At 40.9% G+C, this 14,259-nt stretch overlaps 1 protein-coding gene across 2 annotated transcripts in view; it reads right to left on the bottom strand.

Annotated features, from left to right (window-relative positions):
* The window catches only part of MYO5B (myosin VB), a 377,457-nt gene that overhangs the window by 27,020 nt on the left and 336,178 nt on the right, over positions 1 to 14,259 (bottom strand). The window contains exons 28-30 of one of the 2 annotated variants that reach the window (XM_065598728.1): positions 10,390 to 10,629; positions 9,628 to 9,728; positions 409 to 486 (exon numbers count right to left, since the gene is read on the bottom strand). In XM_065598728.1, coding sequence (XP_065454800.1) covers positions 409 to 486; positions 9,628 to 9,728; positions 10,390 to 10,629 — 419 coding nt within the window. The remainder of the gene's footprint in view (positions 1 to 408; positions 487 to 9,627; positions 9,729 to 10,389; positions 10,630 to 14,259) is intronic. The other variant, XM_065598729.1, reaches the window with a different exon arrangement.

Below are 14,259 nucleotides of genomic sequence, written 5' to 3' on the forward strand. Positions count from 1 at the left end.
ATAAATATCTCTAAAGCACATTCAGCCTAATCCAAAAAGGTGCTGAGCACTTGCATTACCCACGGATAGGGTAAGGTTTCCCAGCACCTCTGGGAATCAGGTTCATGGACACAGTTTTAGTGTGGGATACAGTGATACATGCTTGCAGTAATGCTGCCGAACTGCATCCCAACCCAAACTTGAGTTGGTTGCTGTATTCCTAGAGACGGGCATGAGTGCCAAGGTTTGGCTCAGGACCACAATTTCCCAAAACCTTAGAAAGGTTCCATCTCCCCCTCAAAGTTATGGTGGTTCAGCTTGGGTTAGCCCCATCTCCAATTCCTATTGTAAAGGACAGCGAGGCAGAGAGAGTACATATAAGCATATGGAAGAGGTGGGGAAAAGAGGAAGAAGAAAAAAGCATTTGACCTGGCAACTTGCTTTAGACCCTGATAGGCCAAGCCGAGCTCTCCATCTTCATTGAGATAGCCCCAGTCCTCAGTCTTGCTAGAAATAAAGGGCAGAGAAAAGGGAAACAAGAGGACAGGAAAGAAAGGCAAAAGGTCAATTGCAAGAGAATGGGGGAAAGTAAGGAGTTCCCATTACACTCAGGCAAACTCTTTTAAAAAAAGAATAAGACTGTCATTAAGCTCTCTCCCCCCTTTGGCATCACTACTAAAGTGTACATTAAGAGCCCGTCTGTATTCCTTGGTCAGAATCCTCTTCCTACCCCTGTACTATCACAGTCAAGTGGTTGTGCCCCCTTCCATGGTAATACAATAGTCACCGTCAGACTCTGCACTCCTCCACCCCCGGCACAGGTGGAGCCACTGTTGCCAGCTCACATAATTTTATGATGTCTTGTGTGATATTTGCTGTTTTACTTCCAGACCCAGCTTCTGGAGAATCTTAGCTTTCATATTTATAAGTGGTTAGCCTACATGGAGAAAAGCTGGGAAGTCTGAGCCAAATGAACTCAAAAGGCTCAAAAACCAGAAGGCAAATTAAAAGAAGCCAACATTTACTATCTATTAAAATCTCATGATGTGGGGGGGTGGGCATAACTCATCATTTTTAATGTTTGGGGTTGGCAACACTGGACTCTCAAGGTGATTGACTGAGGTAAGTAAGCAATATCATCCCTTTTCATGCAGAAAAGTGAAGCGACTTGCCCAAGATCACAAATGGAGTCAGAGGGAGAACCAGGAGTAAAACCAAAGTCTTCTGACTCCCAAACCTGCACTCAAGCCACTAAGCAGTGTTGCCTGTCATGGTAGCAAACTGTGACGTTGCCAACACTGGCTTGTGACAGTCAATGTACAACTCAGACAGGTGGAAGCTGTAAAAAAGGATAATCTACTGTCACACAAGCATCATCGTAATGGAGAAGAGTGTGGTAGTTTGCCAAATCCTACATATTTCTAATTTGGTTGAGTGAGGCCATCACTCTCTATGGCAAAGATTTTGTGGATTCCTTTTCCTGGTGGACATGGATATTATCGATCTGGAGGCAAAAGGGGAGGATAAACAGTGGAATTAAAGAGTTAGGAAAGACAGAAGGAGGACAGAGAGAAAGAGCACAAGTATTGCTGTCCAGCTGAGCCATTGCACGCTGCTCCTTCAGTCAGTGGCCATGCCCCATACACGGAAGCCTAAAGGGACAATACTATGCCCAGCAGTCCTGACTGAGGATGCGGGGAAGGAAGGTCATTTGTGTTTATAACAAAAGTCCCGGGAAGAAAAGGGAAAAAACAATGGAAGGTAAAAACAATCCACAGAAAGTAATCAGCGGTGGTCTATTGCTAGCCCTCATTATAGCTTGGATTTTAGTAAGGCTTTTGACACTGTTTCACATGACATGCTCATAAGTGAAGTGTGGCTTAGGAGAAGGGCAAGCAAGAAAGTACCTATCTTTAAAAAGAGTACCCTGGGAATTACAGACCAGTCAGCCTAACTTTGATACCTGGAAACATACTGGAACAAATGATTAAACAATCAATTCATAAGCACGTAGAGGATAATAAGGAATTTTCTTCGTTGAGAGGGTTACTGGCCTAGTGGATAGTGGGGAAGCAGAAGACATGATATATGTTGATTTTAATAAGCCTTTTGACATAGTTCCACATGACACCCTAATAAGCAAAGAGGGAAATATGGTCTAGATGAAATTACTATAAGGTGGGTCCACAACTGGGTGAAAAGCTGTACTCAGTAGTTATCAATAGTTTGCTGTCCAACTGGGAAGGCATATCTAGTGAGGTCCCACAAGGGTCAGTCCTGGGTCTGATACTAGTCAATATTTTCCTTAAAATCTTGGATAATGGAGTGGAAAGTATGCTTATACAATTTGCAGATGGCTCCAAGATGGGAGGGGTTGCAAGCACTTTGGAGGACAGGATTAGAATGAAAAAGGACCTTGACAAATGGGAGAATTGCTCTGAATTCCACATGATGAAATTCAATGAAGACAAGTGCAAAGTATTTCTCTCAGGAAGGAAATATCAAATGCACAACTACATTTGTACTGCTGAAAAGGATCCAGGGGTTACAGTGGATGATAAATTGAATATAAGTCAACAGTGTGATGCAGCTGCGAAAAAGGCTAATATCTTCCTAGGGTGTATTAACAGGAGAGTCATATGTAAAATAAGAACAGGAGTACTTGTGGCACCTTAGAGACTAACAAATTTATTAGAGCATAAGCTTTCGTGGACTACAGCCCACTTCTTCGGATGCAAAATATGGGAGGTAACTGCCCCACTCAAGTTGGCACTGGTGAGCCTCAGCTGGAGTATTGTATCCAGTTTTGGGAACCACACAGTTTAGAAAAGATGTGGATAAATGGGACAGTCCAAAGGAGAGCCACAAAAATGAAAAAAAGGTTTAGAAAACCTGTCCTATCAGGAAAAGTTAAAAAAACCTGGGGATGTATAGTCTTGAAAAAAAGAAGACTGAGAAAGAACCTGCTAACAGTCTTTAAATAAGTCCAGGGTTGTCACAGAGAGGCTGGTGATCAACTGTTCTGCACGTCCACTGAAGGTAGGACAAGAAATAATGGGTTTATTGGCAGAAACGGAGAATTTAGAGTAGGTATTAGGAAAAACTTTCTAACTAGAAGGGTAGTTAAGATCTGGAACAGGCTTCCAAGGGAGGTTATGGAATCCCCATCGTTGGAGGTTTTTAAGAAGAGGTTGGACCAACACCTGTCAAGGATGGTCTAGGTTTATTTGGTCCTGCCTCAGTGTAGGGGTCTGGACTTGATGACTTCTCAAGCTCCCTTCCAGGCCTACATTTCTATGATTCACTAGTGTGGCAGGGGGGGTATGCATTCATACATACTCACTCACTGTCTTCTGGTACAGGCATATTAGTTACAGTTTTCTTAGGCCCTGTGGTCTTGATTTGTCCTCTAACTCAGGCCTGTTTTACAGCGGTGTAACTATTAACTTCAGTGGAGTTACTTTTGATGTACACCACTATAAGATTTTGATCCTCTTCCCACTGGAGTCTGGCCAATTACTTCAATGGAGGGGTTGGACCTTTTGAGGGGTAAGAATCAGGTTTGTGTTTCAGCAAAGAATCAGGTTTGCGTATCAGTTGGTTCATGCTGGCAAACAGCAGCAATGGAAAATGCTCAAGACACTGGTTGTTCCGTTTTCTCTGTACATTCTGGCTCAACTGCATTTTAGTTACTTTACTAATATTGGTCTAAACCCCATTTCAATGCAAGAGGCTCAGCTGGCAGGGGAACAACAATCATGATGGATCAGAGCATTGAAAAAAATCTAGCCTCTTTGGTGCAGCCAGAATCAAAGAAACTCACTACTACTGTACTATCGTATGCTTTTGAGCCATATAATCAGCGGGAGTAGATCAACATAGCTGCATTGAGATGAATGGAGCTCTGCTGACTTACTTTAAGCAGGTGATCTGGCCCTCTGAATTTGAGAACCTAGTCAGTTTCACTTTACTCCTCTTCCCCCCTCCTGGCAGTGAAGCTGAAGGGGATCTCAAAATCTAAAGCAATATTTCCCACAACTTGAAATCTTTAATCTAGTCAGTTTCATTTTGCTGTCAGCCAGACATAGACAAAAGTGAAGAGAGAGGACCCCAAGAAAAAGAAGAGAAGCCAAAAAAGCAAGGGGAACAACCATCATAATGAGAAAATGCAATAGAGATCAAGGGGTAGGCGAGCAGAGAAAGTGGAGAGGAAATGGCTTTGAAAGCACAGTGCAGCTCTCAGGTTTGTTACACATCCACATCAATTCCTCAATTGGCAAAGCAGCATGAATGGTTTCAGATAACATCATTCCCACTGGCTCTAGTGGGCAAAGCACTGGGACGAGATTCTAGTCCAAGTACTTGACCTGGGTTGTAGCTGCAGCTTTTGCTACTAGCTCACTGTGTGACCTTGGATGGTCCAACCCGCTGTGCCTGAATGTCTCCATCTCTAATACAGGGGAACATAATTACCCATCCCTGCATACCTCTGAGATCTTCAGATGAAAAGTGCAATATAAAAGGAAAAGGTCTTGTCACCACTAGAAAAGGTTTGCCCATATAGCTATGCCAGTAAACTAGTTTCCAGTTTCCCCGAACAGAATTCACCATACTGGTAAAAGACTGTTTTGCTGTATAACTGTCTACACTAGGGCTTTTGTTGACGTACACATGACAGTTACAGGTGCAATTTTTCACTCTCCTGATGCTGCTATGCTGCCAAAACCTATAAGTCTAGACTAGGTCTCAATTCTTTCCCATTCTCCAGTAAGTTGGAAATTACTGGTTTTCTACATGAGATTTCTCCCCTTCTTTAAGTGAGGAAAGCAAGAAGCGGGATTGTGATTAACCAAGCCTGGGCTGGTAAGGGCCTGATGGTCCTTTTATGGTGTTTTCCATTCTTACTTCAAAGGAGGAGTGTCTTTTCAAATCTGCTGAGAGAATCAAAGACACTGAAGACATGAAAGGATTATTTAGTCTTTTCCTCTCTCCCTCTGCTTATACAGGATTGCCCTGTACAATATATTCTTCACTTCTTTGTCCAGTCCAATTTTAAAACGACTCAGTTACTAGCACTTCCACCGCTTCCTTTGGGAGACCATCCTACAGTGTGATAGATCTCACTATTAGGAACACTCTCTTGATAGCCTCATTTTCCTTTGCTCAATCTCATCCCTTCTATGCTTACTTATACCACTCAAAACGATTTATCTCCCATCTTTGCATTTACATCCTACCAATTCCTCTACTCTCTTAGAACAGCCCCTCTTAGTCACTAAGGCAAGCTGTACATGCCAAGTTCTTTCAATCTTTCCTCAAAACCATCCCTTGAACCCCTCAATCTTTTTATTGTTACTTTTCTCTGCATTCCCTCTAATTCACCCATATCATTCTGGATAAAAAGGTGCCCAGAAAAATCTTGTCTCACCTGTGTTGTAGAAGTGAAATTTAATGTGGATAAATGTAAAGTAATGCACATTGGAAAAAATAACCCCAACTATACATACAATATGATGGGGGCTAATTTAGCTACAACAAATCGGGAAAAAGATCTTGGAGTCATCATGGATAGTTCTCTGAAGATGTCCACGCAGTGTGCAGAGGCGGTCAAAAAAGCAAACAGGATGTTAGGAATCATTAAAAAAGGGATAGAGAATAAGACTGAGAATATATTATTGCCCTTAAATAAATCAATGGTACGCCCACATCTTGAATACTGCGTACAGATGTGGTCTCCTCATCTCAAAAAAGATATACTGGCACTAGAAAAGGTTCAGAGAAGGGCAACTAAAACGATTAGGGGTTTGGAGAGGGTCCCATATGAGGAGAGATTAAAGAGGCTAGGACTTTTCATCTTGGAAAAGAGGAGACTAAGGGGGGATATGATAGAGGTATATAAAATTATGAGTGATGTGGAGAAAGTAGATAAGGAAAAGTTATTTACTTATTCCCATAATACAAGAACTAGGGGCCACCAAATGAAACTAATAGGCAGCAGGTTTAAAACAAATAAAAGGACGTTCTTCTTCACACAGCGCACAGTCAACTTGTGGAACTCCTTACCTGAGGAGGGTGTGAAGGCTAGGACTATAACAGCGTTTAAAAGAGAACTGGACAAATGCATGGAGGTTAAGTCCATTAATGGCTATTAGCCACGATGAGTAAGGAATGGTATCCCTAGCCTCTGTTTGTCAGAGGATGGAGATGGATGGCAGGAGAGAGATCACTTGATCATTACCTGTTAGGTTCACTCCCTCTGAGGCACCTGGCATTAACCACTGTCGGCAGACAGGATACTGGGCTAGATGGACCTTTGGTCTGACCCAGTACTGCTGTTCTTATGTAAGTTGCGCATTAGCGGTCTTTTTTTAATTATTGAAAAAAGCAATCAGTTTTAATGACAAAATGAAGAAAGCTCATATAACTTTAAATGAGGTGTCTGGACATTTTACAAATGAATAAAATGAGATTTGTAATCTGGCCAAGAAACATTTGTTATAACATGATTCATGTCACTTCAGTTCCGAAGTGAGTTTGAAGGTCTTTAAAAAAGGAAAATAAAATTCACTTGATGGTTTGACTTTCAAAGAAAAGTGAGCCACTAAAGAAATACATTCTGTGCTATATAAAACGCTGTAGCAGGAGCCACCCAGCTGCAAGGAAAAGCCCTATCTTTTAACCGAAAATGATTTCCTTTCTGTAGGTAACTCTCAAAAGGGGCGGGAGGGATGGGAGTCAGATGTGCCACTCTCAAATGGAAACCACACACAAAGTGTGAGTCTACTCTGCAAAGTGACACTGGAGAAATGGCATCATGGAGCCCATGGTTATCCTCTCTCAATGATTTCCAGATCAATTTTGCTCAATTTACAAGAAAAATGATTTTTTTCCCCTGACAGCTCTCTATATTCAGCCTTGGATATGACAGTCAAGCACCTGAATTGCACATCAGTCATCTAATACATCTGAGCTGAGTCAGGTTTCTTGCAGATGAAGCAAGCATATATCAGTAAATAACCCAGCCTGACTTTCAGCACCAGCTTGAGTTTGGAAAGCTGGCTGAAAAAAATCCAAGCCCCCTTTTTTTTTTTTAAACTTGTAAGTTGAATAATTCGAGTTGGAGTCATTGAGAGAACATCCAACCCCAAGATGTCGTTTCTACAGATTCACTCTTCAAAGGAGTTCATTTTCTAGGTGCACAGAGATTTTACACCTAAAATTGGTGGGAGCATTAAAAGCTATTTATTTCCTTTTGGCCAAGTTGATAAGCCTTAACACAATTACGTGAGTCTATCATCCCACCGGCCACCCCAGGTTATGAGGTATTCCTTGTTGTTGCAGAAGGAGTATAGAAGGGTACTAGTGTGCGAAAGGGAATGTCTACATATGCATATTACCGTGAATGCTCTTCCATCTCACAGCTAATTCACAGCAATGCTAATGTCTGAGCTCTCGAAACGAAGCACAGATTAGATACACTGGCCAGTGTTCAGAGTTGTTTTCTATGTGCTCTGCTTTCAAGCCATATATAAAGTCAACCTATGGAAGAACATCCAGAGTTCTTCAGGCCTATGGCAAATATTTTCTAAACTTTGGTGCCTAAAGTTAGTTTTCTCAATCCATATTTAGGTGCCTAGATAAGAGTGGCCTTTATTCTCAGCTCCCTGCGAGCTTAGGTCCTCAGTACTGCTAGGCACAGACTGCCTTTATTTAGGTGCTTACATATGCATTTAAAACCGTAACTCTGGACATCTATCCATTTGAAAATTTTGGTCTATATTGTCTTACTCTGATTTCTCCCAGAGGTGGAATAGCCAGCTGAGTTATAAAGTTTATTTGATTGACTCGGGTCAATCTGTTGTTTTAAATACTGTTTTGTTACCATGCTTGTGGTTAGAGGCTCGGCACTGGGACATTTAAACATTGACAAACAAATACATGATTCCTTCACTGTTTATTAAGTATTATTATTTGCACACTACTAACAGGAGAATTCTGACTGGATGGTGATTTTTCCCAGTTGATGTTCTTGCAAGACAAAAATCCTTCCCACCTCCTGTTTTTATTTTTTATCCATATTAAGATGTGGTCAGTTATGAAATCAACTCAAAGGGGTGCCATTATCTTAAGAGAAAACCGCTTTGGGAATAATAGGCAATAAGCATTTAGTCTGGATTCATCAGTACGGTATTGACTCAAAACCACTGAGGGTTCTTTCACCCAGAAGTTCAGATTGACTGATTCATTAAAAAGTCAATAGGACCACTCTTCTTTAATTAAGTAGATTAGTTAGTTAATGTTTACACCACACTCATTTGTCAAAGTGCAATGTAAGCACTGCCATCTTCTCTGAATAAAATCTGAAAGGAATTTTGAAACATCAAACTCACAAACTTCACTTAGTTCAGCTCCAACTAGGACCATTTTCAGTGGTGCTGATGAAAGGTGCCAGCTCTGCTCCACTGAACAGAGAAGATCTCTTCTTGCCCATGTGGTGTATTTAGATAGTATTGTTACCATTTGTTTTGTGTGTACTGCACCTTTAAATGGAGAGAAATTCCCCTCTCAGATTTTATGAATTTCTTTTCTTGATGGAAAAGGAAAGCTTTCATCTGCCAGAGTTTACAAACTGGCTAGGTACACTATTTTATTAGAAACCATTAGTCAAACTCTGCAACAGTTAGGTCTCATGAATACACTGGGTAAATGAAAATTTGCAATGGGAAAAAAACCCTATTCCTGTCAGATAACCAGGTAAAGACAAGCAAATATTCAATTTTCTTGCAGTAAAATAAACATTTAATTCACTTATTAACTTGTCTCGTCACAAGATATTATCTATATATTTTATGTACTCCTGGATAGTTCCACAAAGTGAATTTCTCATTAACAGTATAAACTCTATTATTGTTATTATGATGATGATGATGATGATGATGAAGGAAGACAAATTCAGGGTATGAACTATCACTCTAGGAAATCTGTAATCAAAGAGGATTCCTGGCTCAGAGTTTAGATACAAAAATAGCAGACAATGTGGGTGATGCCTGAGACTGCATTGATGTGTACATTAACTCATTTCACTGGAACAGACTTTTTGCCTCTAGGGAAATGGGATAGGCATTCTCCTAACAACCGATTTCCCAGCATGACATTAAGAGTGTCTGAAACGACTAACTCATAATTCTTCTCCAAAACATAAGCCATATTCTACTCTTGCTGCTATATCAGGGCTGGATTTAAGATTTTTATATTTAAAATCTCTCAGTCCTTCAACTCCATTGGCTTCCATACTGCAGGAGTGCTCTGCCCAGTTTCTGGACTCTACTGGAGTGCACTGCACAGCTTCTGCAGTATGGAAGCCCATGTAGTGGGGGCAACTCGGCTTAGGTGGGCATTTATTTTTCTCTCTACAACCTTTGGTTGTTCCACCTGCCCAGTGCTTCCCCTCCTTCAGCGAGCGGCGGACCCAATCCTCTGATCTTTGGATCCTACTCCCAACTTCAAGGCTCTTTCTCTCTGTAACAAGCCCAAATCAGACACCGAAAGCCAACAGTGCCCCACCATCCAGATCTTACTTCAGATCTGAATCTATGCTTCGTGGCCTAGGCCCACCTTTGCTGTAAAGATCAATGAAGACGCACTTACCGATTTGTCTGACACACCCCATGGTAGGCCTCAATTGCATCCTCTGCATCGACATGCTTGTCGCTGTTTGGCCAGCTGGTATACGTGTTGATGTTTGAGTCCTAAATTTCACATGCAGAACAACATCATCATCATGAAATCCCTTGGGTCTCATTCAAGTCTTTCAAACTCTGGATGCTAACAGCGTGTTTAATGGCCTTTCCTGGAGGGTCTATTCTGGGCCTATTGCCTTACGTGGACAAGGGAGGAATCTGTGGGATTCATGCAGGTGAGAGTGGGCCTCAGTAACGATGACAGATCGAGGGGGCACTCTGTCGGTTTGCGGATGAGAGAGTTTGGGATCATGGTCTGAAGTATGGAAGGTGCTAAAACCTTGAGAAAATGAAGTGGAAATTTACAACTCCAAATGCTGGAGAGGGGGGATTTTTATACATAACAGACTTGCTTTAAACAGAAGCAGGAAAAAAACCCTCACATAAATTCCAGGGGACAAGTTTGGCTCTCGATTACCAGGTGTAAATGGAGTTACTTTTGCTTTACACCCACGTGCACAAGAGCAAAACCTGGCCTAAAATCTGTTTTCCTGTCATCGTCCCCCTTCCAAATGTTACACAAGATCACTGGAGAAGTTTCAGATAACCATCTACTGTCACCTACAATTGACCAAAGCAAAAGCATCATCTTTCATGAAATCAGGACAGGTAATGAATAGTCAATGATAGGAGCGGAAAGGAAAGGAACAAGATTTCCCCTTTTAATTACCATATTTTTGCCAGTGTCTTTTTGCTGGGCTGCCTTTATAATCTGTGTCCTTAGGATAAGCACCTCCTCTTTCCGCACTTCCAGTTCCTCATTGGCTGATTTAAGCTGGTTTAATAAGAGGGTATAACTGTCCTGGATATCACTGGATGAGTTGTTTTGGGTCACCCGGTCTACAATAGTCTTCCTCAGCTCATTCAGTTCATTTTTCAGTTTCTTGTTCTCCGATTCCAATTCTTGCCTCTGTAAAATACCAAACCATTATCTAGTTCATCCAAAGCGTCCAGCGCATTTGTACAATTGCCTCACTTATTTCTGTTATGTCTTTAACGTAACTCAATTACAGATGAACACAACTAAAAAAAAACCAAAAACTAGTGCTGATATCAGGGTTGCTACCAGTCCAGCCATGTGCATTTCAAAAACGATTTTTGCTGCCTCCCTTACTTCAAGTTGTACCAGGCTGTAATCAGAGACCCTTTGTGATTTACCAGTAGCCGCTACAGTGTAATTGATATCCATGAGAGCCAGTTAGAATGCTCCCATTTTGCTTAAGAGAGTTAAACAAAGGAAGAGCAGATCCCACAAAGTGTCATTTTCAACCTGCATGAACATGAAGAAGTTCCTCTAGGAGACATCTGAACCCAACATTCAGATATTTCTCCCTTCCCTTCTCTTTTTAATTAAGAAATCAGCACCTGAATGGTGGTGGTCGAAGTGCCAAGGATAAATTTGAATATTTTGAAAAGCCAGCCGCTAGGGACACATTTACTACCCAAAGTTAAGAGCTACAGTTTGGGGTAGTCCTTTAGTAAATTCTGTCTCTCTTTTAAAAATTAACTGCAATCTCCCTCACCCCCCCAACAGTACCCTTCCACCCCCACCACCAAACCAACCAGACAGTACCCCTCCACCCCCACCACCAAACCAACCAGAAACCCACCCAAGAGTTCAATGTGTTTGCTACAGGTGGAATCTTACAACTACCTAAGGTGGAGACACACACTGTTTACACTGCTGCTTTGCCATTTTAAATCTCCAGCTGGGTGAGTTACGGCTGTTTGAAAGCACAGTAGGATTTATTAATCTAATTTGTAGGAGTTGCCTCGACTGTGCTGTTTGCAGTTAGAGCATTTTCCTTCTCTGACTGCTGTCAGCCCACAGCATTTGACAGACAGGGTCAGAAATTCACAGGTTTTACACCAGGTGTTTCTCTTGAATAATGATGTGTGAGACTTTGTTGTACCTATTTTTGCTGAGATGGTTGCAACATTTACTATTTTATTTTTGCTAGGCAGGAAGGGGATGAGGGACAGGGATTAAAGTTCGAAGGCTAAAGCAACCACCACCCTGCAGATGAGAATTCAGCAGTAACAACTGCTGGCAGGTAGCAAGTAAACTGCAGTTTAACCCGTTTACCGATATCTAGAAAGCACCTGAAAAATCTATTTGCAAAGTTAAGAACCCCCTGAATTAGAAATCCACTAGAGGCAGCATTGTCCATTGGTTACAGCAGCAGGCTTGAGAGTCAGGACTAGGGCTGTCAAGCGATTAAAAAAATTAATTGTGATTAATCGCGCTGTTAAACAAGAAGAGAATAGCATTTCTTTAAATATTTTTTGATGTTTTCTACATTTTCAAATATATTGATTTCAAGTACAACACAGAATACAAAGTGTACAGTGCTCACTTTATTTTTGATTATGAATATTTGCACTGTAAAAAACAAAAGAAATAGTATTTTTCAATTCACTTAATACAAGTACTGTAGCGCAATCTCTTTATCGTGGAAGTTGAACTTACAAATGTAGAATTATGTACAAAAAAACTACATTCAAAAATAAAACAATGTAAAACTTTAGGGCCTATAAGTCCAATCAGTCCTACTTCTTGTTCAGCCAATTGCTCAGACAAACAAGCAACAAAGAGTCCTGTGGCACCTTATAGACTAACAGATGTAGTCTATAAGGTGCCACAGGACTCTTTGTTGCTTTTTACAGATACAGACTAACACGGCTACCCCTCTGATATCAGACAAACAAGTTTGTTTACATTTGCAGGAGATAATGCTGCCTGCTTCTTGTTTACAATGTCACCTGAAAGTGAGAATAGGCATTTGCATGGCACTGTTGTAGCCAGCATTACAAGATATTTACATGCCAGATGCGCTAAAGATTCATATGTCCCTTCATGCTTCAACCACTATTCCAGAGGACATGCTTCCATGCTGATGACAGGTTCTGCTCAATAATGATAGAAAGCAGTGCAGACCGATGCAGATCACTTTAATCACCTGAGTCAGATTCCACCAGCAGAAGGTTGATGTTCTTTTTTGGTAGTTCGGGTTCTGTAGTTTCTGTGTCAGAGTGTTGCTCTTTTAAGACTTCTGAAAGCATGCTCCACACCTCGTCCCTCTTAGATTCTTGAAGGCACTTTAGATTCTTAAACCTTGGGTCAAGTGCTGTAGCTATCTTTAGAAATCTCACATTGGTACCTTTGCGTTTTGCCAAATCTGCTGTGAAAGTGTTCTTAAAATGAACAACATGTGCTGGGTCACCATCGGAGACGGCTATAACATGAAATATATGGCAGAATGAAGGTAAAACAGAGCAGGAGACATACAATTTTCCCCCAAGGAGTTCAGTCACAAATTTAATTAACACATTTTTTTTTTTTTTAAATGAGCGTCATCAGCATGGAAGCATGTCCTCTGGAATCGTGGCCGAAGCATGAAGAGGCATACGAATGTTTAGCATATCTGCCAAGTAAATACCTGGCAACACCAGCTACAAAAGTGCCATGCAAATGCCTGTTCTCACTTTCAGGTGACATTGTAAATAAGAAATGGGCAGCATTTTCTTCTGTAAATGTAAACAAACTTGTTTTTCTTAGCAATTGGCTGAGTGGACTTGTAGACACCAAAGTTTTACATTGTTTTGTTTTTGAGTACAGTTATGTAACAAACAAAAAAAATCTACATCTGTAAATTGCACTTTCACGATAAAGAGATTGCACTTCAGAACTTGTATGAGGTGAACTGAAAAATACTATTTCTTTGGTTTATCTTTTTTACAGTGAAAATATTTGTAATAAAATTAATATAAAGTGAGTACTGTACACTTTGTATTCTGTATTCTAATTGAAATCAATATATTTGAAAATGTAGAAAAACAAAAAAATATTTAATAAATTTCAATGGGCATTCTATTGTTTAACAGTGCAATTAAAACTGCGATTAATCGTGATTTTTTTTGAGTTAATTATGTGAGTTAATTGTGATGAAATCATCAGCCCTAGTCAGGACTCTTGGGTTCTAATCTCTACTTTGAGCTTCACTCGGTGAATGCGGGCAAGTATCTTAACTTCTCTGTGCCTCAGTTTCCTCAGCTGTAAAATTATGTGTATCACCTAGTGACCCCCGAAACTTCAGTCATAACCGGGTTTCTATCATGCTTGGTACAAATGCATAGTAGGAGACAATTCCTTCCCCAGAGAGCTCACAATCGAATTTAAGACAAGATGCAACAACTGAGTGAACGGTTGGAGGGGTACAGGGTGAAAGGAACATCTCACTATGTAAACTAGCGTATGTGCCCGATTAGCATCAAGTGAGAGACATATCTAGCTAGCTACTTCACACCTACCCACCTCCTTTGCTAAGGACCATTCCACTAACATCACTGCTCAGGGACAGTGCACCCTGTTTTCAATATTTCTAACGGTTTGGAACTTGAAAGAAAATTAATCATATTGATCTTGCTTTGTAATAGTATGAGCCTCAGTTTCTGTTCCTTTCTGGTCCTATCATAGTGTGCTCATATTCAGTGTCTGGGGTTCACCTTGAAGACCGTTTTTCCCCTCTCTCGCTCATGC

This window comes from Chrysemys picta, chromosome 6, assembly GCF_011386835.1.
Source record: "Chrysemys picta bellii isolate R12L10 chromosome 6, ASM1138683v2, whole genome shotgun sequence".
In the NCBI taxonomy this organism is placed as follows: domain Eukaryota; kingdom Metazoa; phylum Chordata; order Testudines; family Emydidae; genus Chrysemys; species Chrysemys picta.